At 47.2% G+C, this 27,710-nt stretch overlaps 1 protein-coding gene across 6 annotated transcripts in view; it reads left to right on the top strand.

The window, feature by feature from the left end:
- The window catches only part of Atg7 (autophagy related 7), a 210,128-nt gene that overhangs the window by 69,219 nt on the left and 113,199 nt on the right, over positions 1-27,710 (top strand). For all 6 annotated transcript variants that reach the window (XM_076940288.1, XM_034511187.2, XM_034511188.2 and 3 more), the window contains 5 exons: positions 842-1,036; positions 1,951-2,151; positions 3,653-3,768; positions 7,871-7,946; positions 20,040-20,120. In XM_076940288.1, coding sequence (XP_076796403.1) covers positions 842-1,036; positions 1,951-2,151; positions 3,653-3,768; positions 7,871-7,946; positions 20,040-20,120 — 669 coding nt within the window. The remainder of the gene's footprint in view (positions 1-841; positions 1,037-1,950; positions 2,152-3,652; positions 3,769-7,870; positions 7,947-20,039; positions 20,121-27,710) is intronic.

Raw genomic sequence — 27,710 nt, forward strand, 5'->3', positions numbered from 1 at the left:
GGCAAGCTGGACTCAGCTTCCAGTCCGTTCCGTGTGTGACTGTTTCAAAATGGAGGCTTGAGGAGCCACAATCGCCTGGTCCTGTGGTTTCTGGGAAGAACAGAAGGCCAGAGAGTCTCAAGTCAGCCTCCTAACAGCACACCACCTCTGCTCCACGCTTAAGCAGGTCACAGGGCCCAGCACAGGCTTGGAGGCGTCAGTCAGTGCACGCTGTAGTCCTGTGGAAGAAGGCCCAGACCTGTCATTCTATCTTAGGGTGGACAAGCATGCCCACCTGGGAGAACGTTCTAGTCTGTCACTGGAGAGGACTATGAACCTTCATGAGCTCATGAAGATGTTGCTTTGAGTCTGAGCTCTGTCACTTAGTTCCTGAGTTTTCCAACCTGCACCCCAACCCCAGCCATCTTTCCAGTCAGTGTTTTGGCCACTCTGAGAAAGCCGATGTTTTCACATTTGCCTATATGGCCAGGGGGATGCAGAGGATTGAGATTCAGTTTTGATCCTTTGGCGTCTGTGGAAGGTGAATTTCTGGATGTGCTCTTCCTGTGACTCTGAGTTCCATCACACACACACACACACACACACACACACACACACACAGGCTTATGTACACACACAGAGACAGAGACAGACACATACAGGAACACAGACTCATGTACACACACAATCACAGACAGATACATAGACACATGCACAGACAGACAGACAGGCACACACACACAGCCCAAGGAAGTGGAGAAGGTGGAGAGCCGAGCCCAGGGATTTGAGGGAAAGAGGAGCAGAACTGCCCAGAGGAATTCCTATAATGTAAGTGATGTCAGTGTGATCATTGCTTCCCTAGAATGCCAGTGGGTTCAACATGAGCATCCCCATGCCAGGACACCCTGTGAACTTCTCTGACGTCACGATGGAACAGGCCCACAGAGATGTGGAGCAGCTGGAGCAGCTTGTCGATAACCATGATGTCATCTTCCTACTAATGGACACCAGGGAGAGCCGGTGGCTTCCAACTGTTATTGCAGCCAGCAAGCGAAAGGTGGAGTGTGCCTTATGCTACCTCTGTCTAGAACTTAACAAGCCACCCAGGAGAGAGGTGTCCACAGCCCACCCTCCCCTCTGTCTACCATGTCTGAGGCAAAGGACAAACTGGGAAGGGGAGAGGAGGTACAAGAGGCAATGCTTCAGAGTTTCTAGAACCCCTAGAGCTGTGGTTTTTACTTTATCTTCCCCAGTGTGCCTTTTCTTGATTCTTTCAAATTCTGTGTGTAACCAAAAATTTGGGAGAACAACTTAAATCCCAACCAAGAGAAGTTCTTAAAGTACAAAGAAGAAGGCTTCTCTTTAAAAATCCATGTGGTAAGTCAGGCGGTGGTAACACATGCCTTTAATCCCAGGACTCTGGAGGGAGAGGCAGGCAGACCTCTGAGTCTACAGAGTGAGTTCCAGGGCAGCCAAAGCTACACAGAGAAATCCTGTCTCAGGAAAAAGAAAGGAAGAAAGAAAGAAAGAAAGAAAGAAAGAAAGAAAGAAAGAAAGAAAGAAAGAAAGAAAGAAAGGAAGGAAGGAAGGAAGGAAGGAAGGTGGGAAAATTATAGCTTACAGACCATGTCCCACAAAAGCTTTCCAAGAAACTAAAAGGGTGTGGCCGTGTGGTGTGGGCAGCCACCAGCTGCTGTCCATTGCTCCCTCCTATCAGCCGCATACCCCGGCACAGAGGTGGAGCTCTGACCTCCGGATCCTCATCTATAAACAGACAATATTTGTAAAGGGTTTTAAATGAGATGGTTTATGTTAGCGGTTTATCAAGTCTCCTATAGGTTTCAATTGGCTATAAAGACTAGTTACACTCACATAAAAAAAGAAAGCAGTTTAAAGTTAGTCACATATGAACTTAGCCTTGGACTGAGATGTGTTTGTCCTGATGCCCTTTTCTTCCTTCAATGGTAACAGCTGGTCATCAACGCTGCCTTGGGGTTTGATACCTTTGTTGTCATGAGACATGGCCTGAAGAAACCCAAGCAGCAGGGAGCTGGGGACCTGTGCCCAAGCCATCTTGTAGCACCTGCCGATCTGGGCTCCTCGCTTTTTGCCAACATCCCTGGATACAAGCTTGGCTGCTACTTCTGCAATGATGTGGTGGCTCCAGGAGATGTAAGTTCTGTGGGCTCTGCTCCTGCCCTCCTGTGCTGTTTAACGACTGTCAATAAAGAGTGATCTCTAGTTGTGGGGAGGGGGACTAGCCCACCATGTGCCATGGCTGGCACTCTTACCTGAATGGCTGGGCCACAGTCACTCCATAAAGGTGGCCTGCATAGCCTGCCCCTTGTAGCCCTGCATCCACTCCAAAAAGAGCCCTCAAATGCAAGGGGACTAAGAGTCCCAGGCTCTTGGTCAGGCCTTGTGCTGTCTCTGATGACCCAGAAGGCCTCTTGTTCTCTGTGACTTTGCAGAACAGAGCAGGGCACAGGCCTGTCACTGAATGGAAACTGAATTTCAGGTAAACTGCAAGTGTTCTTTTGGGGTTGGTTTGTTTGGTTTTGATTTTTTTTAAGCATATAAGTTTGCCCTTGACAGTAGTCAAGAGCTGCTTAGAATTAAAAAAAAAAAAAAATATTTCTTGTTTGTCTGAAATTGACCTCTTAACTGTGCCTAGTGAATTTTATCTGACAATCTAGACAAGGAACCCCCACCTCCACTCCGAGCATGCTCACTGCTGTGCTGGTAGAATGTGAGGCAGCCAGGAGCACCTCTAGCTGGGTTCTGCAGCCTAGTGAGCCTGCAGGCACAGGCATCTCTCAGGGGTTAGTAGCAGACCTGTGAACTGCCCTGTTTCCCCTTCTGCTGTTATAAAACCCAGTCTGCTCTCTCTGGAACGACTGGCTTTTCCTTCTCCCACCACAGAGGAAAGCTGGTATCTCCTCTTGTGTGAGGAAGGAGGCTTAATGATCTTCATAAGGAGCTAGAACGTGAAGCTTGTCCTATTGGTCAGTGGTTGCCATCCAACAGGGTTGAGCCCCCAAGCATGAAAAGACAGCCATGTCTTTTCATTACATTGACATTTTTACAGCATTAAATGACCCTTAGATTTGCCCCAGTTTGGAAGATTAGGATATCTGGGGTTGACCCAGTAACAGCTTGCACATGTAGCCAGGTAGTAACAGATGCTTGCAGCTTTGCACTTAAGTCCTCAAAGCACAGTCAGGGTGATGAGGCAATGCACAGAAACGAGGACACAGCAGGGTAGAGAGTGTGGCTCCTGCCTCCGTCAGGGTCACTCTGAGCCATTACCTCAGGCAGGGCATTTACCAGCTACTCATGATTGTTCCTCGCTGTGACTCCACCTCTCATCTACAGTACAAGAAAGGTGACGGATTCCTGTTGAGGAGCACTGGGCACAGAGCCACCATGAGGCCATGCTGATGGCTAATGTCCCATCCTGTCTCTTTACAGTGCACATCCTGTTCAGTGTATCGCCTCACTTAATTATATTCTGTTTTCTCCCAAGTCTAAACAGGATGAGGCTGGCTGGCCTTCATCAACTACACCAATCTGGTTGTATTTTAAAGCTTTATCATAGGGAGTTTCAGGTTCACTCACCTAGTTCTGGCTGAATTAGAATATTCTATACATTTCTGTGGTTGTTTCTCTTTAGTCAACCAGAGACCGGACCCTGGACCAGCAGTGCACAGTGAGTCGCCCAGGCCTGGCCGTGATTGCAGGTGCCCTGGCTGTGGAGCTGATGGTTTCTGTCCTGCAGCATCCTGAGGGGTGAGTCTGAAGCCCACAGGTGAACATTTGAACTGAGTACTTGTTGGCAGTGGTTGGTCACTGTCTCCCTGGGCTCCCTTGGCCCCCTTTGGCCTTTCTGACCTCAAAACAAGACTAAAAACACTTAGTCCAGTCAGCATGTGACCTTTGGGGTCCCTGTGCCCTCCCTGGGGGTATGCTTCTGTACCCACTCTTGAATTCTTCTGATTATTTTGGTAGTTGGTAAGGAAGAAGGAAGACTTTGGCAGAGCCATTTGGTCTTTTGCACTTTTCTTCTTTTAGTCTACTGTGGTTTCTTAGCCCTGGACATCGTGAATGTGTATACTGTATATATTGTGTATATAATGTACATGCTATATATACTGTGAATATAATGTATGTAATGTATAATGTGTCACTGGCATTAGGAGCTATATCAGTTGCCTGTAACTGAGGTCTGTATCTAGGAACTTGGCCAATTAAGGTTAAAAGTCCACATCCCAGCTAGGTCCAGAGGCTCAACATGTACCATTCAGTGTCTCTCCCCTATGGGCACAAGATGCTGCACTCCAGTGTCCCATCTGTGTGACAGTGCCTACTCACAAGCAAATAGCATTGATTTTAACAACAAACAAAAAGCCATTGTGGTTTGAGACAAAGGGATTCCTTTCATCAGCTTTCTCTTTTTTTTTAGTTAATAGATTTGTTCCTGGATGATGTCATACATGTAGATAACATGATTATAGTGATGGTTATTCTCCCGCCCACCACTGCCCATCTCCTGCTTACAAGTATATTTCTCATATACATGACCTTTTGCTTTGTTCTGTGCCCCAGTGAGTTTGAGCAGGCCAGCTGTGGGACCAGGATGGTTTGGGGGTAATCACTGGAGCCTGCTGGGCTCACCAGCCGGTGCCCATCGATGTACGATGCCTTCCTCCCTCCCAGAACCCATCAGTTGGTAATAGCTCAGCAGTGAGCAGTAAGGCCTCTTTGTTACTTTTCTCCAGAAAGCATTTTCAGATGACTATAGCTTAAAACAAAACCATACCTTTTAACCACAGAATGGACAAAATCCATACGAAAGGTCACAGGTCATGTCTGGTCAGTGTCTCTGTCACTGGCTGCCAGATTGTAAAGGAATGTCCAGGGGCAAGTGTCACAAATAAGATATTTGTCACTATTGAAATCTGACTTTAAATAATTCTTAATTGGTGCCCATGCCCATCCTCCTCTTCAGCCTTAGCGCCTGTCTTGTCATCAGCTGCTTCTCCAGAACAGCAGCCCTCACCACAAAGCCTGTGACTATCCCAGTTCCAGCCTGGCCTCTCCAGCATGGTCATTTGCTAGTGACACTCTGGGAAGGATAAATACACCGGCAGCCTTCCCTCTGTCTTCACAGTGCCATCTGGGATGCACTAAGTAACCTCTTCTCTCAGGTCACAACTTCCCTTCCCACATTAGCTTGCAGGCCTGGTACCTTCCTTGCGGCTCTATCTTACCTGACTGTTACAGTTTTCCGTCAAGGCAACACATAGCAGGCAAAGCACAAAGCCGCTGACTGTCTGGACAGCAGGCCCTTGCAGTCATTAGCTTGTATTTCTAAGTGCAGCTTCCCCACTATGCAGACCCACCAGGCTCACATCCAACACACAGCCCTGGGGGCTGCGAGGTGCTTTTTTGGTTGCCTAGTTCCAAATCACGGTTTCCTGTGCTAACCCATAATACAGCCATGCCTTCCTGTCTCGGCAATCTTGGAAAACGGGCCAGCCACTTTCTTCGAGTGAGCTGCCCCTTAAAGAACCTTGTCAGAAAATGCAGTCTTTGATTCACCTTGAAAAGAATGCTAAGGTATTATCTTTGTCATCTGGGCCTATTGCCTCTCCAAGGAAAGTCATTATAGACAGAAGAGAGTATATGTTGGCTAGATGACCAGCAAGGTCTTCACATTTGTTTTTGAAATTTTCTTTACATATTTAATCCCCAGAAGATATTGCTACATAGTTAGTATTCATTTAGTTTTGCTAACATTTTTCATTTCTTCCTGTGTCTCTAAACTTGTGGCCCTGAGGCATTGTCTTCTGCCTGCAGAATTTCTATAAGTGTTTCAGTTTTTGTTTTTCTGAAAAGGTCTTTGTGATTAAGGAGGTTTTTCATGATTTAAATTCTAGACTGGCATATTCTCTCTTCCTCCTCTTCTTCCTCCTCCTCCTCCTTTCTCCTCCTCCTCTTTTTCTTCCTCTTCCTCCTCTTTTTCTTCCTCCTCCTTCTCTTCTTCCTCTTCATCCTCTTTTTCCTCCTCTTTTTCCTCCTCCTCCTCTTTTTCCTTCTCCTCCTCTTCTTCCTTCTCCTTCTCTTTCTCTTCCTCCTCTTCTCCCTTTCCTCCTCTCCTCCTCCTCCCTCCACGTCCTTCCTCCCCTAGTGGCTCTGGGGAAATCTCCCTGCTCTAGTTTGTCCTAGCTCATCCTTCTGCAGTGTCTGGATCTCTGGTGTGGGAGTTCTGTCTGCAGTGTTATTCTCTACTCTGTCCCTAGAGCACCACTCTGCCTAATCCTCTTGTCCTCCTTGCTCTTTCTAAGAGCCCCAGCTGCACTGTCTTGTCCCCTGTGTCCCTCACGTGGGCCCCCTGCATCCTCTCTGTCTTCCCTTGCTTCAGCCGGTTACTCTCTGTTGGCTTATCTTATAGAGCTGATTCTTCTTTGTGCCTGGGAAAGGTTAAAGCCATCAAGGTTTTCAGTGTCATTGTTACATTTCAGGTTTAAACTTTGCATATAATCTTATTTCACACAGCTCTTATTCTCCACTAAAAGTGTGTTTTGACCTGAGGGCAAACAGGTAGCCCACACCTGACTGGACTGTAGATGCTGTGGTTCGTTTCTCAAAAGTCTGTGCAGGACCCTGCTCCAAGCACATCAGAACTGTCGGCCTGTCTAACTAGCATTTGTGATTTTATTGTTGTTGCTTTTGGACAGAGACTGCCTATATATTCCAGACTTGCTATGAGCTCATGTAGCCCAGGTTGCCCTCACACTCACTGTGATCCTTAATATGCCCAGTGCCAGCATTACAAGTTCATGCTATGGTTCATTAGTCCCATTCCTGGTCAGGGAGCTGGGCTTGGCCTCTCAAGACTCATGGCCAGTGAGTGGCAGCCAGGCTTGCCTCCTCCAGTGTCACTTAAGCCTGCTTTGGAGAGCTGTGCTATATGTGCCATTGGTAGTGCAGGCGGAGGATCAAATTTAGAAAATACTTTCTTCTCATTCAAATTGAATTCTAAGAAAGGCAGTGGCAGAAAGCCACAGCAGAGTTTTGTTTGTCATGTGACTTGGCGGGCCTCGGTGGCTAGTAGACAAGGCATGAAGGGGGATGAGCTGCCGTGTCCTCTGCCTTCATCTCTCCTGCCATCCAAGTTTCTTACTGCCTCTAGTAGGAAGTAAAATTTACACCTCCTTGATCCCAAATCCCTGCCTTCTTTGTCCTTATAATGTGTTAAAAAACAGTTCTTCTGGGTTGTAGACGAACACTGACACTCTCTGGGGAGGAGCAGTACTTCTCCCACCCAGTGTGTGTTCCTTTTATATCCCCTTCTTCCATTTTTATGGCATTTAGATAAGTATAGCAAGTTAGAGGAGGCTGTGGGAATACATAACCCACTCCCAGCTGCTAGAAGGAAGGCTGAGCTGGAGGATAGCCCAAGACAGGAGTTAAGGCTACCCTTCACAGTGTAGTGAAAGCATGTGAGAGGAAGGAGTGGGAAAGATGGGGAGAGAGGGAGGCAGGCAGGCAGGCAAGCCTTCCACTTGGCAGTCTATCTCACATCCCCCTGATATATCATGCAGCCTCCTCCCTCCTGTTTCACAGCTGATGGACCCAAAGCACAGAGGAGAGTTTGCCACTTGGCAATATTCACAGGCTCGTTCTCCTCCTTCCCATTCTATAGTGCCCATTTTAAAAAACTAACCTCCTTCCCCTCCCTCCCCTGGAAATGAGTTTCCTATGGGCTTATGAAGCCCAGCAAAGGGGCAATTGGTTCTCCTAACTCTTTCCAGTGTCCTGAGATGTTCTTTGCTGTGATCACCATGAGCATGAAGGATCTAAGAGCCCTTCCGCTTCCCTCTTGCAGGGGCTACGCTATCGCCAGCAGCAGTGATGACCGCATGAATGAGCCCCCCACCTCGCTGGGACTTGTGCCTCACCAGGTGAGTGATTTGGAAATGAAGTGTGGTCCTGCCCCCATCCTCTAGTAGAGGAGCAGGTGGGACAGCACACTATTCTAACAGCACAACTGCTGCATTGGGGCCTCAGTGGGGAAAACGTTGTTTTCTGGGGACACTGCTGGGAGGAAATGAACCCACGGCACTGCATTGAAGCTGCTGATTAGACTCTGCCATGCATTAGAAAAAGAAGGGACTGGGCTTGGGACTGCCAGGCATGGTTCAGCCAGCTTCAGTCTCAGCCCTGCCATTTACAGCCTTCCCTGGCCCAGTCTCAGAACTTCTCAGGGCCTTATTTTCCTATCCTCAAATCACAGTGAGCTCCCTAGTAGGCATGGAGACCAGGTTGATAAATGCCAGCCCAGAGTATGGATAAACTAACTAGCCATCAGTGCCCAGTGCCCTACCTGGGCAGGAAGCCTTTCTGGGCGAGCATGGGCAAACTGTTAGCCATGTCACCCAGAAGCAGGGCCATTTCCCACCACAGTTTGCAGGGTCCATGCCTGAGGCGGAAATGAAAGATACTGGGAAGATGAGATGAGGCCCACAGGTCCTGCTTTCTCAGTCTGCACGTTGCCTTTTGGGGAAACAAGGGCAGCTTAGCGTCACATTTGGGGAGCTATTCTCCATGGTCTCATGCATTCTACCCCACAGCTGGGAGGGGTCCCTTCACTGCAGACCCCGTCTGACCAGTGTATTTGTTTGGTGCTGGTATGAAACGCAGGGCATCATGCGTACCAAGTGTGTGCTCTGCCACTGAGTAGTCACCCAGCCACTGTGCCTGCTGCTTTCCAGTGAGGATAAATCAGCAGAAGGAAAGGCTAGCCCACCATCATGGAGAGAGTTGGTGAAGCTGTGACCTAAGCTCAGACTTTGCTCCATGGCTGGCGTTCTCCCAGAACTTCTGTGGCTGGAGAGTCCTAGATTGCACGGTGGCACCTCAGCCTGGCTTTACTCCATCTCTGTCTGTGCCACCTCCTGTCTTATACCTGCTGTCTCTTAAACTGTTCATGTCAGGAAAGTAGGTGTTTTAGCAAGGGTCCAGGGGTACCTCTGCCTCAGATTTGGAAACCATAAGACCCTGGAAAAGGTAGCTTCCCTCAGTAGCCCCAAGTGTGTCATTTGTATGACCTGAACCTGTCAGTCTTTCTCCACAGACACACTCCCAGCAGATGTGGTAAATCCCCTCCTCCCCCCTCCCCCCACACACATAGGGCTGCTGCCTTCAGGCTGGCCTGGGCTGCTCTTATTCTCATCTTCTCCAGGTCATCCTGCCTCTTTCCCTGCCCTGTCCTTCCTTCTCCTCATCTCCCTTACAGACTTCATGCTGAGGAGGCCTTAATTAAAAACTCAGTCATGCCCCTGCACTGGTTTCTTCTTTAAGTGAAATCTCAGCCTCTGTTGCTTTCTTAGTGCTGAGGTCAGGGGGCAAAACACCCTCCCTAGACAGGTGGCCGTGTCTGCTGCACGTGCCTGGGTTTCCCAGGTGCTATGGCAACTCATCCCTCAATGGGCATTCATCCCCAGCGAGTAAGCCCGGCAATTGCCTGCCATTCACCAGGCTTTCCAGCTTTCTCGTCTTTTGCAGTTGTCTAAAGGGTTATTTTGGTTGTTGGCCATCTCGTCATTTGGCCTTTTCAAAGGCTGAAGAATAATGTCACCGTATATGGTAAAAGTGTGTGTGTGTGTGTGTGTGTGTGTGTGTGTGTGTGTGTGTGTGTGCGTGTGTGTTGCTTACTTATTTCAAGTTTTAAGCCTTTATTTTTAGCAACATTCTAAAAAGGAAAAGAAGAGAAAAAGCTTTAGAATTAATCAGAATTTCTCAGTCCCCATTTAAACAAATGTTTTTGTTTTTGTTTTTGTTTTCTTTTTCTTTTTCTAAAGTGGAGGGCACAATTTATGCAACTGTGCTTTGATTAGGGAGAGTCATCTCCACAGAGCTAGGCCTGGTGGCAGATTCAGCATCTTTCTCCCCTCCTCCCCCTCCTCCCTCTCTTCCCCCTCTCACCCTTTCTCCACCCCCTCCTTCTCTTCCTTTCCTCTCCCTCCTCCAGAGATAAATGGTTTCCTGTTGGAGGAGAGCTGGCTAAGTCCCTTTGTGTATTTTGCTTGTAAAGAATGACCTGTAGAGTTCTGGCTCATTTTCTCAGTGCCCCAAGGAGAGAGCTTATTCATCTGTCCCTTTAGAGCGAGAAGCCTGGAAAGCCCTCACCCCACCCCACACACACCCCACACCCCCACACACCCCAACACCACTGTGTAATGGTAGAGAATATTCCTTGACTTCTCTGCTGTCCTCTGAGTGGGACCTGGGAGGCCACTGGCTTGTTCTGTCCCCCCATATGAGTGCACAGGCAAATTGGCCCTATTCAGATATTGTCTAGGGACAGTGAGAACCTTGATTAGTCCCCAACTGAAATCAACTGAATGTTATAGCTGAAGAAACCTGGCACTAGACTTGAAAACCATGAAACCCACTAGCTGTGAGAGCAGGCTCTTTGGGTGGAAACTTTTTTTTTTTTTTTTGGTCTGTGGACCAACCCACAGAGATACATACTGCAAGCAGGCAGCAAGTAAAGCTACGTTGTATGAAGAGAGTGGGTTTTTTTTTTCTCAAAATATATATTATAGTGATGCACAAACCACATATAGATAATGATCCAAATCACTAAATGAATGACGCAAGCACTCACAAAGTGAACACACACACACATAAATGTGTGTTCATATGCTTCTCCTGATGCCCCTTCCAACAGAAAGGTAAGCTTTTCCTGACTCACAGAAGCTTTTGTCACACTTTGAACTTAGACAAACCAGATTACTATAGTATGTGCCCTTTGGTCAGGGGACTTTGGTAGACAACTTTTTCATTGTAGTTCTCAGAAATGAATGGATATCCCACCAAACTGGATCTTTTATTAAGACAATGATAGCCAGACCTGATGATACAGGTTGTAGTCCCAGCAGTTGGAGGTGGGGACAAGCGAGCTGAGAGTTCAAGGTTCTCTGAGGCACATAGTAAGACCCTGACTCAAATGTGAGAGTGGGGGGAGGTGACTCAGTGGATAAAGCATTGTATAAGCTTCAAGACCACATTTCATATTCCTAGCTCCCATGTAAGTGCAGGGTGGCAGCCCACCTGTGACCCCAGCACCGGCACCTGGGAGGAAGAGACAGGAGACTCTTAGAGCATTTAGCCGGTTAGACCAGCCTCACCGTGGAGCCTTGGGTTGGGTGAGAAGCCCTGCCCACGTACATACATAAGGAAGACACGGAATAGCAATCTCTGGTCCCTACTCAGAGTCTTCCACATTGTGTGTGTGTGTGTGTGTGTGTGTGTGTGTGTGTGTGTGTGTGAGAGAGAGAGAGAGAGAGAGAGAGAGAGAGAGAGAGAGAGAGAGAGAGAGAGACCTGCACACATGTGTATCACAGGGGAAAAGTGAGAGGCAAGAAAGGAAGTCAGGTTGTTGGATTTGTTACTTTTTCATCTGGATGACAAAATATCTGCCAGGCAAGTTAAAAGAAGGATTTGTTCTAGATCACAATCCAGCACAGAGAAGAGGGTGCGGCAACAGGAGCCTGAGTCCGCATGCCACATTGTGTCCACAGTCAGGAAGCAGAGAGAGATAGTGAGGGTCCTTGCAAGCCTGACCACCAACAAGGAAACAGCCACTTGAGGTGAAGAATGAAACCCAGACAGCACCACTTTAGCAGGCCCTGGATCAGAGTCTTCCAGAGTCTGACCTCACGGTTTATTCTTCTTGCTCACTTAAAAACAGTAAAACTTTGAGGGAAAGTCTCCACATGGCAATCATCGGAACAACGCTTCAGGGATAGCTACATCGAAGCTCCCCTGCACCACACATCTTTATGGCAAAGCACCTGTGATCCTTACAATAAGAGTGAGTTCTAGTGTCTGATAAGTAGTGCTGGGGGAAGGGCCTAGGGTGAAAGGATTTGGAATAAGCATAGGGATGGCTTCTACTGATGGAGGATGCCTGGGTTCTATTCGCTGAGAGACAAGGGTTTTCAACAAGTCTGCTTCCTCTGATGCTTCTCTAAGCTGTGCCTCCTACAAGAGAGGATGCTGGTGCTCAGCTCACTCCCTCTTTTCCAGCCCATGGGATGGTACTGCCCACATTCAAAAAGGGTCTCCCCTCTTTGTAGTCTGAAAACTCCCACACAGACATGCCAGAGGTCTCCTAGTGACTCCAAGTGGAGCCCAGTTGCCCATGTTAATTGACTATGGTAGTTGTCTTTTCCTGGCTCTGGGTTGATTGAGTGAGCTCTACAGGGCTTTGACAGAGGTCCACTCAGGAGTTATAAAATGTACAGCCTCTCCTGACACTCAAGAAAGTTGGCCTTCTGGTGTCTGAGAGAGCCTGACTGACAGAACTTAGATGCCTGTGGTCTGACAACCTTTGCCCGAATGCCTCAGAAGGACCCTGCAGCAAGTGTTCAGACATCCAGGCCCTGTTTTATCTTGTGGACTAAGTAGTTAGCATTTTTGCCTTTGAGGAATGTACTCTGAACTCTGAAATACTGGTGGGGAAAAGTCCCTGAGTGCACATTCCCTGTACCTAGGTGTGTGTGTGCCTGCGTGTGTACGTGCGTGCGTACGTGCGTGCGTGCGTGCGTGCGTGTGTGTGTGTGTGTGTGTGTGTGTGTGTCCTTCCCCTAGGTCCACACTTGTAAGCTCATGGTTCTCTGGGGCTCTTGAGTTTTTTCCTTTTACTCTTTGTAGAAAAGTAAAACTAGGGCAGGGCACCAGGAAAGGCTGACCTGAGAGTCCTGTGCGTGAGGTAGAAGCTCGAAGCGCTAGCCACTGTCCATTGCTTGTCTGCTCAGGCTCTGACGCCCCTCTCCCCAGTCTTCAGCCTTCTGTTTTTCCTGTTAAGATTTATTTTCATTATTTTAATGATGCATATTTATGTGAGTGACTGTGTATGCTACATGCACATGAATACAAGTGTCCACAGAGTCAAACTGTCCAATGCCCTTGGAGTTGGGGTTACAGGCAGTAGTTGTAAGCAGCTTGATGTGGGTGCTGGGAATTGAACTCAAGAAGAAAGCATGTGCCCTTAACCACTGAGCCATCTTTCTGCCCCCAGGCCTTCTGTTTTTAATAAGGCCTCTTTGGGGGTGGGGGTGGGGTCAGTTCAAGGATGCTCAGCTCTTGTGCCCTGTCTGCTTAGAGGAGGTCCAGCAAGAGCACATTGCCTGAGGTGCAGCCTAGCTCTCTGGTCCTCAGCTAGATGATGGCAGGAAATTGGACGGTCCACAGTTGTACTGTGTTGGCTGCTGTAGTAGTTTGTGACCTGCTCATACTATCTATCTTCTCTATACAACCAGCCAAACAGGTGCTTCCCGAGCACAGATGCTGCAGAGCACACAGGGGTCAAGGAAGTGCTTGCCCTTGGTACTGTCTGAGGTAATAGACACAACTCAGGCCATGAGGACATGGTAGGATCTCTGTCCAGAGGGAAGTATCTGAACGCTAGGAAGGCCCTAGGTATAAGATCTGACGCTTTCTGCTGTTTACCTGCTCCTCGGCAAGTGTCTCATCTCCTCTGAATCTGGTTTCTGCCTATAAACAAGGACAATCTAATAGCAGGTCCAAGAGTCACAGATAGATTGTATTCATTAGGGCACTAGCAGTATACAAGACACTTGCCCATGCTTGGCTTTCTTTCTCTTTCCACTTTGTATTAAAATGGAAGTTTGTCTACCCTCTAAAGAGGAAATTAGGAAGCGTCATCGAACTCAGGAAACAATGCTTGTGCTACATCTTGAGAGTTAGCTGCATCCTGCAATATTTTTCTGAGGATGCTGCTGGCTGGCTTCCAGGTTAGCTCTTTGGTCCCTCTGTGGCTCCAGTTCAATAATGAGAGGCAGCCAGTGATGGGAACGGAAGCTGTTATCTGAAACAAAGACCTCCGTAGTGTGCCTGGGGCTCACTGTTGCTAAACTCCATCTTGGCGCAGAATGTGATTAAGACTCTTTTCAGCATTCAGGATTGATCTGGAGTTCCAGGCACATTTTTATGCATGCAAGCTCCAACTCTAGCAGCCTTGCCAAACCTGTTGGGAGCTGCTGCAACACCCAAGCAGTGGGGCTCCCAAGGGGGCTTCAGAGCACTTTGGGGTGGCTGTTCCTGAGCAGTGGATCTCAGCTTCCCATTGAGGCAAGGTGGGTTTGGTACCAAAGTTAATTACACTGAGCACAGATGGAAACATGGTCAGGACAGTGGTACAGAGGCCCTCTCCTTTCCTGATTTATTTCTTTTGTGTTCAACTGGGCAAAATCCACTGAAAATAATTGAATTCACCTCCTGCAGGTTTTTGTTTGTTTGTTTGTTTGTTTGACAATGTTTGAGTTCCACCTTTCCTCCTACCCTCCCTCCCTCCCTCCCTCCCTCCCTCCCTCCTACTCTCCCTTTGTCCTCTGTGCTTTTCCACCAGGCTTTAGAGCCAAAATAAACCAGAGCTGAGATTCCTGGCTTTTCTCTTTGGTGCTTTTAAGACCGAGCCATTTCTCTGAGTCTTGCTTATCTAATCTGGAAAGTGTGGAAGGTAATTGAATGCAGTGACACCCAAACGTTTGTGCTGCCACAGGACCAGTACATGTAGATGACCTGACATGTGCATGTTCCTGTGCATGTGGATGCCCTGCATCCTTGACAAGGGTATGCCTTGACCACTGCATGGAGAGCAGACTAGAGGTATGAAGAACCTTTGCGTAAAACTGGAGGCATTTTAGCTAAAATTACAACCCAATCCAGAGATTCCCATCCTTGCCCTGCCATCAGTCACCTCTGAGCCTTCCAGACTATACCTTTACCAGCACAGCTCAGGGCAACCCTGGAAACCTCCAGGGACATGGTCATTGGAGATGCACCACCCTAGAAAGAAAGGCTTTGTGGTGGCATTCCTTCCAGGGATGGTCACACTCCTCAGGTGGCATGGAGCCAGGCCCACTTGGTGAACTAACCTCTGACATTTGCTGTTGCTAGATTTGCTGTTGCATTTCCTGGAGGGCCTTGTATGCCTGATGAAGTCTGGCCACACTGCACAGGCAGAGTGCTGAAACAGCCACAGATCTGCCAACCCCCCTTTCATAGCCCTGAGCTCATGGCCTGTGCCATGACTGACTCCCAGGGCAGTGTCTCTTGTCTTCAGAGCACTGATGGCCAAGCTCAGGGATAACCCAGGGCTTATGCTTTGCAGCAGAGATCTCACCTCGCCTGCTTTGCCTATTTAGGATCTGACAGTGACTTAAAGGGTAGGAGCAAAGAAAGCATAGGTAGCCTTCCGGGAACCTTCCAAATGCAGGCAGCAGCAAAGAAACATTGTTTCTTCTGGGCAAGAGGGCACTTAGCTCTGTGCTAGAATGTAACAATCACAAGGCCCTGGGATTAGCATCAAGAACCAGAAATAAATAAATTAAAACTGTTCTTTTTCAGTTACACTGGATACTTAAGCTGGTGATTATTTAGGGGTCTAGGAGATGCAGGGACTTTTCATTCTGAACTTGTTGAAATTACCAAATTTATAAACTGTTTCTAAATTAGCCTTTCTGAGGCATAATTTACAGTTGAAAATAAATCAACTTTAATAAGTGTTGGCAAGCACCTGCACTGCATCTCTTCACCACATAGGAGACTTGGTGTTTCTGTCACCCCAGCTGGTCCTTTGTGCTGGTGTCCTCTACAGTCCAACCTCAGCCCCGAGCAGCTACTGATCAGATCTCTGTATGGGCTGCTTTCATGTCTCCTCTGTGCTTTCAACTTGAAAGGGTGAAGTGGAGACTGGAAAGACAGCTTGGTGGTTAAGAGCACATGCTACTGTTGCAGAGGACTCAAGTTTAGTTCCCAGCATCCAAGTCTGAAATCTCACAACTGTCAGCCTTGGGGGATCCTAGTACCTCTCTCCATAGGCACTGCACACATGAGTGCACATACACACACACTTTAAATAAAACAAGTCTTGAAAGACAGTAAAGGGTCTAGAACAGAATCTTTGACAACACTTTACAGAACTTTTTAATTTAAATGTTTGTTAGGCCCATAAGGTGGAATAGTAGTGTTCCTAGGAAATGTGAAAAGAATTCTAATATGGGGTGGATGCTTACTTTGACTGTGAAGTGATGCCTGGCCTCTCTGAAAAGATGTCCCTTAGGACTTCTGCATCACCTGGATCTTGGGTCACTCTGGGAGTTATACAGAGTCAGGGATTCGCTCTGTAGCCCAGGCTTGCCTTGCACTAAACAAGAGCTAGGATAACTAAAGACAGTGCTGAACTGTAGGCAGCGGCCTCTGCTCCATAAGTTTTATGCATTTCCTGTCAGGCAGAGGGGCTGGAGTTGGCCGTACACTTAAGACTTCATTTGTGGACTCTCAATTCTTCATGGTTTGTAGCCTCGATGCAGTCAGAGCTTGTTGGTAACCTTGAGCTCGTACACACATAGCCGACCGATGACATACGGTAGAGAAAGTATCTTCCAGCATGGATGGGGCCTCACCCATTTAACTCTAGCACCGAGAGGCAAGCCTGGGCTACAGAGTGAATCCTTTTCTCAAAAATAAACAAACAAACATCTGTGGCATAACTGAATTTGCACATGCAAAGGAAGGATTTTAGACCCTTACTTCAGGCCACGAATAAAGATTGGCCATGGGGCTATTGAGATGGCTTGATTTCTGGAGGTGCACCTGTGACCTGTGTTGCTGCTGGCCTTTGTGCTCGCTCTGCGCTGCCCCCCTCCTTTTCAGCTCCCTAACTAGATCTACTCTCCCCCTTCCCCTAGCTCTGCTCCCAACTTCTGTTCATAAATTTAGCAGATACCATTACTACAGAACAGAAATGACAACAGAAGCTCCATGTGCCACCACAGAATGGAGACACAGATGTGTATGTAGGCCACTTTCAACAGCATTTTAGTGGAAATGTGTTAGATCTGATTGCTTTAAAAGACCTCAGTATGAAAGTAACTTAGGTGTGTGTGAAGCACACCGTGAGCATGCACGCATCTTATCTTGTTATTTATTATATGCATTTACTTGTGTATATGTGTGAGTGTGAGCCATGGCATGCATGTGATGGTCAGAGACAAATCTGTAGGAATCAGTTCTCTCCTTTTAACATGTGGATCCCAGGGACCCAACCCAGGTCGTCAGGCTTGCCAGCCAGTGCTTTCACTGCTGAGCCACCTCACTGGCCCCTGAGCTCGCATTGAAACCTGAAACACCCAGTGTTCATGAGGACCTCAACATTGCCCTTTGTCACTTCAAGTTGAGATCCTCTCAGCAGTTTTGAAGGCTTTTCCCAGTTCCTGACTAGCAGACATCCCCCCTGAACTATCTCCTTGTTCTAGTTTGTGAAGTGGCCACCACATTCCTTAGAGACAGGAAACTAAAAGTCACATTTTCAAAGGTTCCCAAGGAGTCAGTCAGTTGTGACTTGTGCTGGATAGTTTTATGTCAACTTGACACAAGCTAAAGTCATTTGGGAAGAGGGAATTTTAATTAAGAAAATGCTTCTCTGATTGGGCTACATACAAACCTATAGGACAGTTTCCCAACTAATGATTGCTGAGAGACAGTCCAGCCCATTGTTGGTAGTGCCATCCCCGGGCTGGTGGTCCTGGGTTCTAAAAGAAACATGGCTGAGTAAGCTGTGAGGAACAAGCCAGTAAGTAGCACGCTTCCATGGCCTCTGCATCAGCTCCTGCCTCCTGGTTGCCGCGGTCACTGCTCTGATGCTCTGTGATGTGGAACTGTGAGTGAAGTGAGCATTTCCTCACCAACTTGCTTTTGCTTATGATGTTCATCACAGCATCTCACCCGAACTCACCTGTACGTTTTTGCTCTGAGATTGTAAGGGGCTTTGGAAATGGCCTGTAGGCTTTCTCCAGATTGAGTGTCCTGGAGGTGAGACTACACTTCCCATCAGGCTGTGAGTTGCAGCACAGCAAACAGTCTGCTGTGAACAGCATTAGGCATTGTGTTCATCTGGACTTAGGTGTTCATTTAAAATGGTTATGAATAAGAGAATGGAGGGGGGTTGGTCTTTTTTGATATTCACCTGATGTGATGGGGGCCTGGAGAGACTGAAAGCAAAGCCACTGCAGGGCTGTGTGTACCGGTAGCGATAGCATGACAGAGACAAGCAGGTCCCGAGAGCTTGCTGGCCGGCCAGCCTGCTGTTGTAAAGTAATAGGGTGGGGAGTGATAGAAGACACCTGATCTGCTCTGGCATCTGCACGCCTGTGCATAATGGACACTGTGGGGGTGGGGAGGAGTACTGTTTAAATGAGGTGACTGAAGTTAGCAGGAGAGGCTGCCCTCAGCAGCTCTGAGACGCTGGATCCAATCCTAGCTCTAAAAGAGGAAAACAAAGAAAAATTATAAGGAGGCATAAAAGACAAAGCTGTGACCTAAAAAGAGGGAACCAGGGAGCCAGGTACTATCTGGCTATAAAGGTCCAGGTGCTGATTGGTTTTTGTCAGTTTGACACCAGCCTAGACATATGTGAGAAGGGATGACAGTTGAGGGAAAAGTCTCCATGGGATTAGCCTGTAGGCAAGCCTGTAGGGTATTTTCTTGATTGGTGATTGATGTGGGAGGACCCAGCCCACTGTGGATGGTGCTATTCCTTGGGCAGGTGGTTTTGGGTTCTATAAGAAAGCAGGCTGAGCAAGCCATGATGAGCAAGCCAGTAAACAGCACACCACCTCGGTGGTTTCTGCGTCAGTTCCTGCCCTGACTTCTTTTGGTGATCAACTGTGAGTGGAACTGTAAACTGAAGTAAACCCTTTCCTCCCCAGTATTCTTTTGGTCTTGGTGTTTCTCACAGCAGTAGGAAACTGAGATGCCACCTTTAGTCATGGTGACCATGACAGCAGTCTGAACCTGAGACAAGCCCCATTAGAAACTGACTTTTCTTTCCTCCTGCTCACCTGTGCCAGGCTTCACCTTTCTGAACGTACATTTCATTACTTTAAAACCGGAAGTTCTGGCATCAAATAAATAAACTTTCAAGAAGATGTGTGTTCTCTTGCTTACTGCAGATGCTGGCTTCTGTGGAAATGCTCAAGGCTTTCCCATTACAAGTTTCATTAATTACATCTTCCTGGTACACACAAGAGGCTGCAGCTCACTATCTCCACTCGGCCATGCTGGGTGGAACCCACAAGCTGCTCTGAAAGTGGTTTTTCTGGTTGCAATCAGATGTTTCTGCTCAAGGTGGTGCTGTTTCCCCATCAATGGTGTGATTGCATGTTTTTATTTCCATGGGTCTGCATTCAGCAGCTAGTCAGTGTGCTTAACTTTACGACAGTCTTTGCCTTCTGTTATTCCGTCTGCCCTTGAGAAGCCATTGCACAGTTGTGGAAATACACACTTACCCCAGGCCTTTGTATTTCCATAAGAGAAGCGAGTCAGAGCGACCTAGATGACTGAGTTTTGTTCTATTTTGTGATGCTGGGGTGGAACCCTGGCCTCCTACATGCCAGGCAAGCAACCAGCCATTGACCACACTCTAGGTCCCAGACATTTCTTAAAACAGTACTTTCTGTTTGTTTGGTTTTTTTTTTTTGTTTTTTTTTTTTGTTTTTTCTTGAAACAAGGTCTCATGTAGCCCAGGCTGCCCTTATACTTGCTGTGTAGCCAAGAATGACTTTGGACTCCTGGTCCTCCTGCCTCCACCTCCTCAGCACTGGGATCTGAGATGTGCACCACCGTGCCTGGTTTTATGCCATGCTGGTGATGGAGCACAGAGCCTGGTGTATAGTAGCCAAGGATTCTGGTAACTCAGACAGTGCATGAGAGCTTCCTTCTTGCTTTTTAAGTAAATTTGCTGTTAAGTCTTAAATGTTCTAAAATCATGTTATGTCACGGGTATAAAGAGCCAGTATAGTTCTCTCCCAAACCTCTTACAGTATGGGGAGGCACTTAATTCACAGAATCGCCTGTGTCAGGACCCCGAACAACCATTTCCTCCTCCTTGTCACCCGCAGACATGCATCATTACAGCTGTGTTCATCCCTGGCCTAATGAATAATTGTTCTGTTTGTTTTTAGATCCGGGGTTTTCTGTCACGGTTCGATAATGTCCTTCCTGTCAGCCTGGCATTTGATAAATGTACAGCCTGTTCGCCCAAAGTAAGTCATTTTACCTCTGAGCAATTTAACCTCAATCTAACCTACTCGGGCCAGTGGGGCCGTGCGTGCGTGCAGACATGCGTATTGTACGTGCAGACGTGCGTGCCTACATACGTAGAGGAGGGGCGCCTGGTAGACTTGGTCCTGCTGCTGTTGATCTGCGTTCATCCGCAGAAGCCAGCTCTGGAAATCTCAGGTTCTCATGTGCAGAGAGAGCCAGAGCTGGCTGCTGGGTCGGTTCTTGCTTCCTGAGGTTGTCAGTTCCCCTCCTCAGGGTTTCCTTCCTTGCACCTACTGAGCAGAGCAGTTTTTAAGCTTTTCCCAGAAGGTGGAGGGTTTCAGGCAGTCCCGGGTATGTTTTGGAGATGTTCCTAACACAAAGGAACATCAAGCAGAGATGAGGGGCCTGGGTTGGGAGGCCGGAACAGGGCCCCTTCCTCTTTGATCTTTCCAGCAGCTCTAAAAATAGAGCTGGGCTGTTGTCCATTGTAATGGAAACCAGCTGATGTATCTTGAAACTACATGGCATCTCAGTTTTTAATAGGCTCTGAGTTATTCTCACATGTGTACTGTACGTGACAGCTGATTCCCTTTGGATGTCCCTGTGGTTGGAAGCCAGTGGTTCTCAACCTTCCTAATGCTGCGACTCTTTAGTACAGTTTCTCATGTTATGGTGACCACAACCATAAAATTATTTTTGTCACTACTTCATAACTCTAATTTTGCTACTGCTGTGAATTGAGATGTAAGTATCTGATATGCAACCCCCGTGAAAGGGTCGTTCCACCTCTCCAAAAGGGGTTGCAGCCCTCTGGTTGAGAACCACCACTTTAAGCCTTCAGCCTCCCCCTTTCCAACTCCTACTTGGGGTGCTCTGCAGAGAAGCTTGTGGGGGTCACTCATCCCAAGCTGGCATGTCTCAGCATGCCTCCTGCAATGGGCAGAGCTGAAGGAATTGAATTCTAGGGAAAGTCTACTCAGAGTAGCTTCTGACCTGCCTAACAGTGGAACTTGGGTCCATAAGCCATAGTGATGAATTTGGCTACATCTAAGCACTCCCGAGTGGAGAGTGGTTTGTTTTCCTTTCTGCTCTGAGAGTAAACTAAGCCTGCTTTATTGTTGGGCATCTCAAGTGCCTGGTTGAGATTTAAACCTTATAATTTGTGGGTAAATGACCCCTGAGCCCATTCTTCTTGCTGTTTCTCAAGGTATCCTGTATCCTCTTTGGCAGGACCCTGAGGGTGGTGATGTGCATATCTGTCTGCCAAGACAGGGTCTCAGGACTGTGTGATCCTCAATGGAAATGACTGTCTGTCTGTCTGTCTGTCTGTCTGTCTTTTCATTGTACAACTGAACTAATTGCTCTCCAAATAACTTGGCTGGGTTATTTTCACTATTTGGTGCCCATGTCAGAAGCGTCTATGGCTTTATGCAGGTCTAGCTCATCAATGAAATGAAGATAATTGGGTTCTCAGAGAAATGTGAGCGTTTGCTTTCCTGCTCTGTTTCTAATTAAATCAGCCCATAAGACGCTGTCTATAAAGAAGCCCAGGAGTACCTCAGGCAGCCCCTCCTTTTCCTTTAAGAGAGAATAGCTTTTTGTATTTTCGTCCTCCCTCCTTGGAAGCATCAGATTAAACACAGGTATGGTGTCTTTGTTACCAGAGCTATTTCCTGTCAGTGGCCATTCGGAGTCCTGCATTACACAAACTTGCCAGGCGAGTTAATACAGACTGACGTGGATTTTCACAGCTGCACTGTTCCCATAGCGATCACTTTTCATGTGGTCTGGATATTGGGTTTCCTTTGTGCCGAGAAGGCTGCACCTCTTTCCAGGAGAAGCCCCTCATTTACTTTCTTGGCCCCCTTCCCTGTCAAATGCATCATCTGCGGACTGAGCGTTGATTCTTCGAAATGACAATTCCAATTACGTGGAATGGCTCTGTGAGCGTGTTTGCTTACGCTTACTCAGCAGGATGTTTTTATGCTGAGTCATATCTGAGTTGCTGCTGTTTGAATCAAAATTCTTTGGAGCTAAAAGTGAGTTCTACAAATTTTTCCTTTGATATTCATGAAGTCATTTTTAAAAAATTTTTTCTCAGTCTTAAGAATTTCATACATGTATACAATGACACATGACCATAACTTCCTGTTTCCCCTTGTCAACTCCCCTTAAACCATCCCCCAACACAGCCTTTCCCAACTACATGCCCCCACCCTTAATAACCTACGCAGTCCCATTAGCACTTCCTATGTGTGATGGCTGTGGAGATGGAACTTGGGAAATCATCTGTCAGAGGCTACACATTCAAGAGAGAATAATTCTTCCTCCCCCAGCAGCTCTCAGCTGCCAGTAGCTTCCCAGTAAGAGATGGGGGTCTGGGTCATACCTCAGCCATCTGTGCTGGAATTTGACTGGATTTGTCTCACCCATGACTCCTGCAGGTATCCATAATTTCTCCAAGTTCATGAGTGTGATGCTATGTCAAGTCCAGAACTTTGAGTTTCAGGCCTTTCCTCATCCTCCAGCTTAAGTCCCTTGTGCCTCCTGTTCCATCTTTTCCAGCCGTTGTGGAGGTGGTGGTGTTCAGAAGCCTGTCTCACTGAGGACTGAGCTTTGTCTCTTGTTCCCATGAGGTGATGTTTTCCTTTGGTGGTTTCCAGTATGTGTACCACCCCCCCCCCACCCCAAAGAGAGGCTCACTCTACTCCCCCTTGGTTTAGCTTCAAATATAGGAAGGGGCTGGGGGAAGCAGGACACTCTGGGGTAGTAAGCCTTCTCTTTATTAAACAGTGATGCTTATGGTGTAACCCTCATGTTTCCAGAGTTAAAGAAGGACATGGGCCTCTGTGCCCACGTCTAGGAAGGTGGCATCATTGTCCCTCTCAGCATGTCCTAGCCTGTTGGATCTCAACTTGTGCCAGAGCTGGTGAACTGTTGCATTAACGCATGTGCAGGGAGGTGTGGGTGCTGAGGGTGCTTTCAGTCAAATGTGTTTCATCATCGTGCAGAGCTTCCTCAGACAGCGGCATCTACTGTCAGAACATGTACGAGTTACTTTTCAGTTCTAGAGTGTGGTGAACTTCTGGCAGGCCAACAGGTGTGACTGTGAACCCAAAATCTAGAAAAGCTGTCCCAGAATGCATTGAGGCAATTTATTAACAACAGTTTGTCTCTTAATTTCTTTCTCTCTTATTTCTAATTTTTTTTTAGTAACTTTGTATTTTGGTACAATTTTAAAAAGATTTATATTTAAATTAAATGTGTGGGAATAGGAGAGTGTAGAGCCTACAGGGGCCAGAAGTATCCGGTACCCTGGAACTTGAGTTTCAAGTAATTGTAAGCAGCCTGATGTGTATGCTGGAACTGAACTTGGGTCCTCTGCAAGAACAGGCAGTGCCCTTAACCACTGAGCTTCCCTCTAGCCCTTCTGATACACTTTTAAACTTGGTGAAATTGGGGCAGGAGAACTGGCTCAACAGTCAAGAGTGTTGCTCTGGCAGAGGATCTGGGTTCAATTCCCAGAACCCATATAGTGGCTTGTAAGTCCAATTCCATAGACACATTGTAACTACATAAAGGTCCAATCTGATCCTGAAGTGAGTCCCTCACTTCATGTGGCTGGTAAGTCTATTCCCTCTCTGGCCTTTGTGGGCATTAGATGTAATACACGTACCTTCAGGCAAGATAATAAATCTTTAAGAAAGGAAGGGAGGGAGAGAAGGGAAGGGGAAGGGGAAGAAGGGGAAGAAGGGGAAGGGGAAAAGGGGGAAGGGGAAGAATGGGAAGGGGAAGGGGAAGGGGAAGGGGAAGGGGAAGGGGAAGGGGAAGGGGAAGGGGAAGGGGAAGGGGAAGGGGAAGGGGAAGGGGAAGAAGAGGAAGGGAGAGACAAACTTACAGAAAACTGCAGAGTGGCTTTTAGCAGAATCTCCCAGGTTTCTACCATCCTCCCCTCTGTGTCCTGCCTCCTCAGCTCTGCCCCTTCTGGTTCCTTTGTTGAGTTTTCCAGAGTCAACAGGGAACTGTTCCTTCTCAACTAAACATCTCCCCATGAATTTCCTAAGAACAAAGACCCACTCTCACCAACACACACACAGGAAGCAGAGACCCTTCAGTGTTAACAGCCACTACACCTGACCCAAAGGCTATATTTCAGACAATGTCTCTGTCCTGGAATGTTCTTAATGAACTTTCCCTCTTTGTCCTTCTGAATGAGGACTCACTTCAAGATCAGACAGGACCTTTTTGTAGTTAAGATGTTTCTTCTGACCTCCCTCAGCCGGGAGAGGTCTCTAAACTCTCCTTTCCCTGCCCATGTCCTTTTGAGGCATTCTCTGTTATGTTCATAGAGCCTTCCTTGGTTTGGATCTGTCTAATGTGCCCTCATGCCTGAAGGCATGAAATGTCTGTCACCACTGATGATGCTCACTTCTTTCTGAAACCTGGTCCCCCTCATCCTGGATAGATAGACTTGCCGGCTCTCATCTAGGATACACAGAAGTTTCATAACTGCCAGTCTCTGCTACTTCAGAGAATGGTACTGGGGAGAGCACTTAGTCATTAAAGTGCTTGCCATGCAAGTGTGAAGGCCTAAATTGGGATGTCTAGCATCTGTACAGAGGCCAGGTGTGGGTGACATGCATCTATGACCCCAGTGCTGAGGGTGTAGGGCAGGGACAGCTTCAGATTCAACTGAAGACTCTGTCACAAAAGTGAGGTGGCTTGTGATAGAGGAAGACAACCTCTAGCAACCACATGCATATGCACAGTTATGTCTGGGTACACACACACACACACACACACACACACACACACACACTATGCACAAGATTCCAAAAGAAAATGAATGTAGTTACATAGAGTTCTTTATCACAGTCCTTTTTTTTTTTTTTTTTTTTTTTTTTTTTTTTTTTTTTTTTTGCTGGCTTCCTAGACAGGAGTGTTCTCACCCTAAAGCAATTCTCTGACATTGACTAGACAGGCTGCAGTGCGAAAGGCAGGAGGAAAGTCACTGCCATCTGATGACATCAGCTGGTCACCTGCTGTTTGTCACTCAAGAGCTTTACCAGTCTCTTCCACAGGAGAGTGGAGGCTGTCTACTGGGAATGCTGTTTTTCTTTAGGGAATCCAGAGGTCTCCCAGTGTTTCCATAGCAGTAGCTTTGTGGCCAGAAATCGGCCAGAAGCTTCTGAGGTGGCTGCAGAATGAGATGTGGGGTTGTTTCTGATTGGGCAGAATTCTTGAGCATGCTCACCTGAGGGGCAGCGTGCAAGACTAAGCTTGTTCTTGCTGCATGGTTCTGTCACCCACAGCATCTGTGACATCCTCTTGGGAGGAAGCAGGCCTCAAGCCTGGCTTGCCTACCATCTGGGGCCTGTGTCCTGCACAGATGTACCCAGGAACCTGATCTTGAGGTTTTAATTAGTGATGAGCAAGGCTAATAATATTCTCATTCTGGTGATGGGTTGTAAGACAACTTCTGAGATGTTGGGATGAGTGTCCTGGGAAGTGAGAAGGAGAACGAGGATTAGTATAACAACCACCAGCTGGTGTCATCAGATGGCAAACCATTTTCTTGCCTTTCTCACCACAGCCTGTTGATGAAAGACAGCTGTAACTTTAATGTTTTCAAAACCTATTTTTAATGATGGTTCTTAAATGCTTTAACCTCCCTTTTAACCTACCACTCACCAGAGGTAGTGGGAAAGAAAGGATACGGGAGAAATGTACCTGTTGAGAAAGGTTCTTTGGAGCAATTCCTGTCTGTGTTGTCTGGAAATCAGCAGGTCACACACAGGTTAGCCGTGGCAGCTTGATCCATTCACAAACACTTCACAGATACACCAGCAGTCCAGTTTGGTAAAGTCAGGTTAGCAACAGTAGTGACATGACCTAGCAGAGACAGCCAGGCCTCAGCCTCAGTACAAGTCAGCAAGAGGGACCAGGAGGAACACCAGGAAAAGTTCTCAGCTGTGCCTCTCTCAGCAAAGTGAAGATCAGCGAAGGCTTGAGACCCACAAGCGTGCTAGCTCTATAAGCAAACCTAGCTCAGCCCCCACACTGTCCACCAAGTCCTATTTATACCCTCCAAACATCATGTGTCCTCCATGGGTCTTGCCTCAGCATATCTGTTTCAGCTGACATCACCCTGCTAATCAGCTTGAGTCTACAGAAGCAGCAAGAAACTGCAGCACACCACCAGAAGTTTTTGTTTTGTTTTTGTTGTGGTTCTTTCTATGGAGCCCCGACAAATGTAACTCAGTCTTGCAATGTAAGGCAAACCGTGTCTTTTCACACGCTTGTTTTAGCAGAACATCCCTTCACTTGTGTCTGCTTCAGCTAAACATTCCTTCACGAGTCTGCCTTAGTCTTTCACCTGTGTCCACTTAGCTAAACATTCCTTCACGAGTTTGCCCCAGCAAAACACCATCCAACTGACTTTCCAAAGAACCCTTAAGTTTCCACTTTACACAGCCCCACCTTTCTACTGTACAATTCCCAGTGATGGGAAAAGCATAAGGGGCTGGGGGCAGCTCAGGTGGACAATCAGGTGTGCAAAAGTGAAGACCTGAGTTCAAATATCTAGAACACACATAAAGCAGCATGGTTAGCGAATATCTGTAATTGCATCACCTCCAGGACAATGAAAGGCAGAACAAGGTGGACGGTGAGGCTGACACCAAGGTCGCATGCCATGTCTAGGCCTGCACTTACATGATCATGTACACTCATACATATCATATACACACTAAAAGATTTTTGAAAGAAGCATTAAATACCAGAACTAAACCTCTTTATTGAAACGTTCTTTTAGAAGAAATTCTGACCAGAGCAACCTATCACCTGAGAGTTCAGTACACATAACCTTAGAAGACAGAGACCAAGCTTAGACTTGTAGGAAGGGTCAGGGTCTCAGTGCTCAGCAGCAGGCATTCATCACTGGGTTGCTATGAATGTATGTATACATTCATATACACACACTGTGTGCAGAGCGTGAGCCATTGCTACTAGTTACCTCTGAGAGGTTTGCCCAAAAGCATGTACGTAAAAGGCCCAGTGCTGTCAGGAGGTAGTGGAGCCTTTGAGAGGAAGTGAGATCACTGGGGATGTACCTGGAAGGGGACCCTGGGCCCTTCCTCTTTCTTTCCTTTTTCTTTTGGCAATGAGATAACAACGGTCTTTTCACCATGGACTCCCAGCATGGTGTAATCACCTGACTGCACCCCCAGAAACAATGGGCCAGCTGACCGTGAATTGAGTCTTCTAAAACCATGAGTCACAAAAAAAAAAAAAATCTCTTCTTTTTAAAATTGATTGCCCAAGTGTTTTGTTACATTAACTGGAAGCTGACTATCACAATGATCAAAAGAAACATTATGCTATGCTTTTAATCCTAACATTCTGAAGGTAGAAGCAGGAGGCTCTCTGTGGGGTTAGCCAGGGCTACATAGAAAAATTCTGTCAAAAAAAAAAGAAAAAAAAAAAAAAAGGCATTATCCTCAAGAAAAATGACTTGCTGGGGCCGAAGAGCTGCTCAGCAGTTAAAGGACTCACTGTACTTCCAAAGGACTTGAGTTTGGTTCCCAGCA

This window comes from Arvicanthis niloticus, chromosome 9, assembly GCF_011762505.2.
Source record: "Arvicanthis niloticus isolate mArvNil1 chromosome 9, mArvNil1.pat.X, whole genome shotgun sequence".
In the NCBI taxonomy this organism is placed as follows: Eukaryota; Metazoa; Chordata; class Mammalia; order Rodentia; family Muridae; genus Arvicanthis; species Arvicanthis niloticus.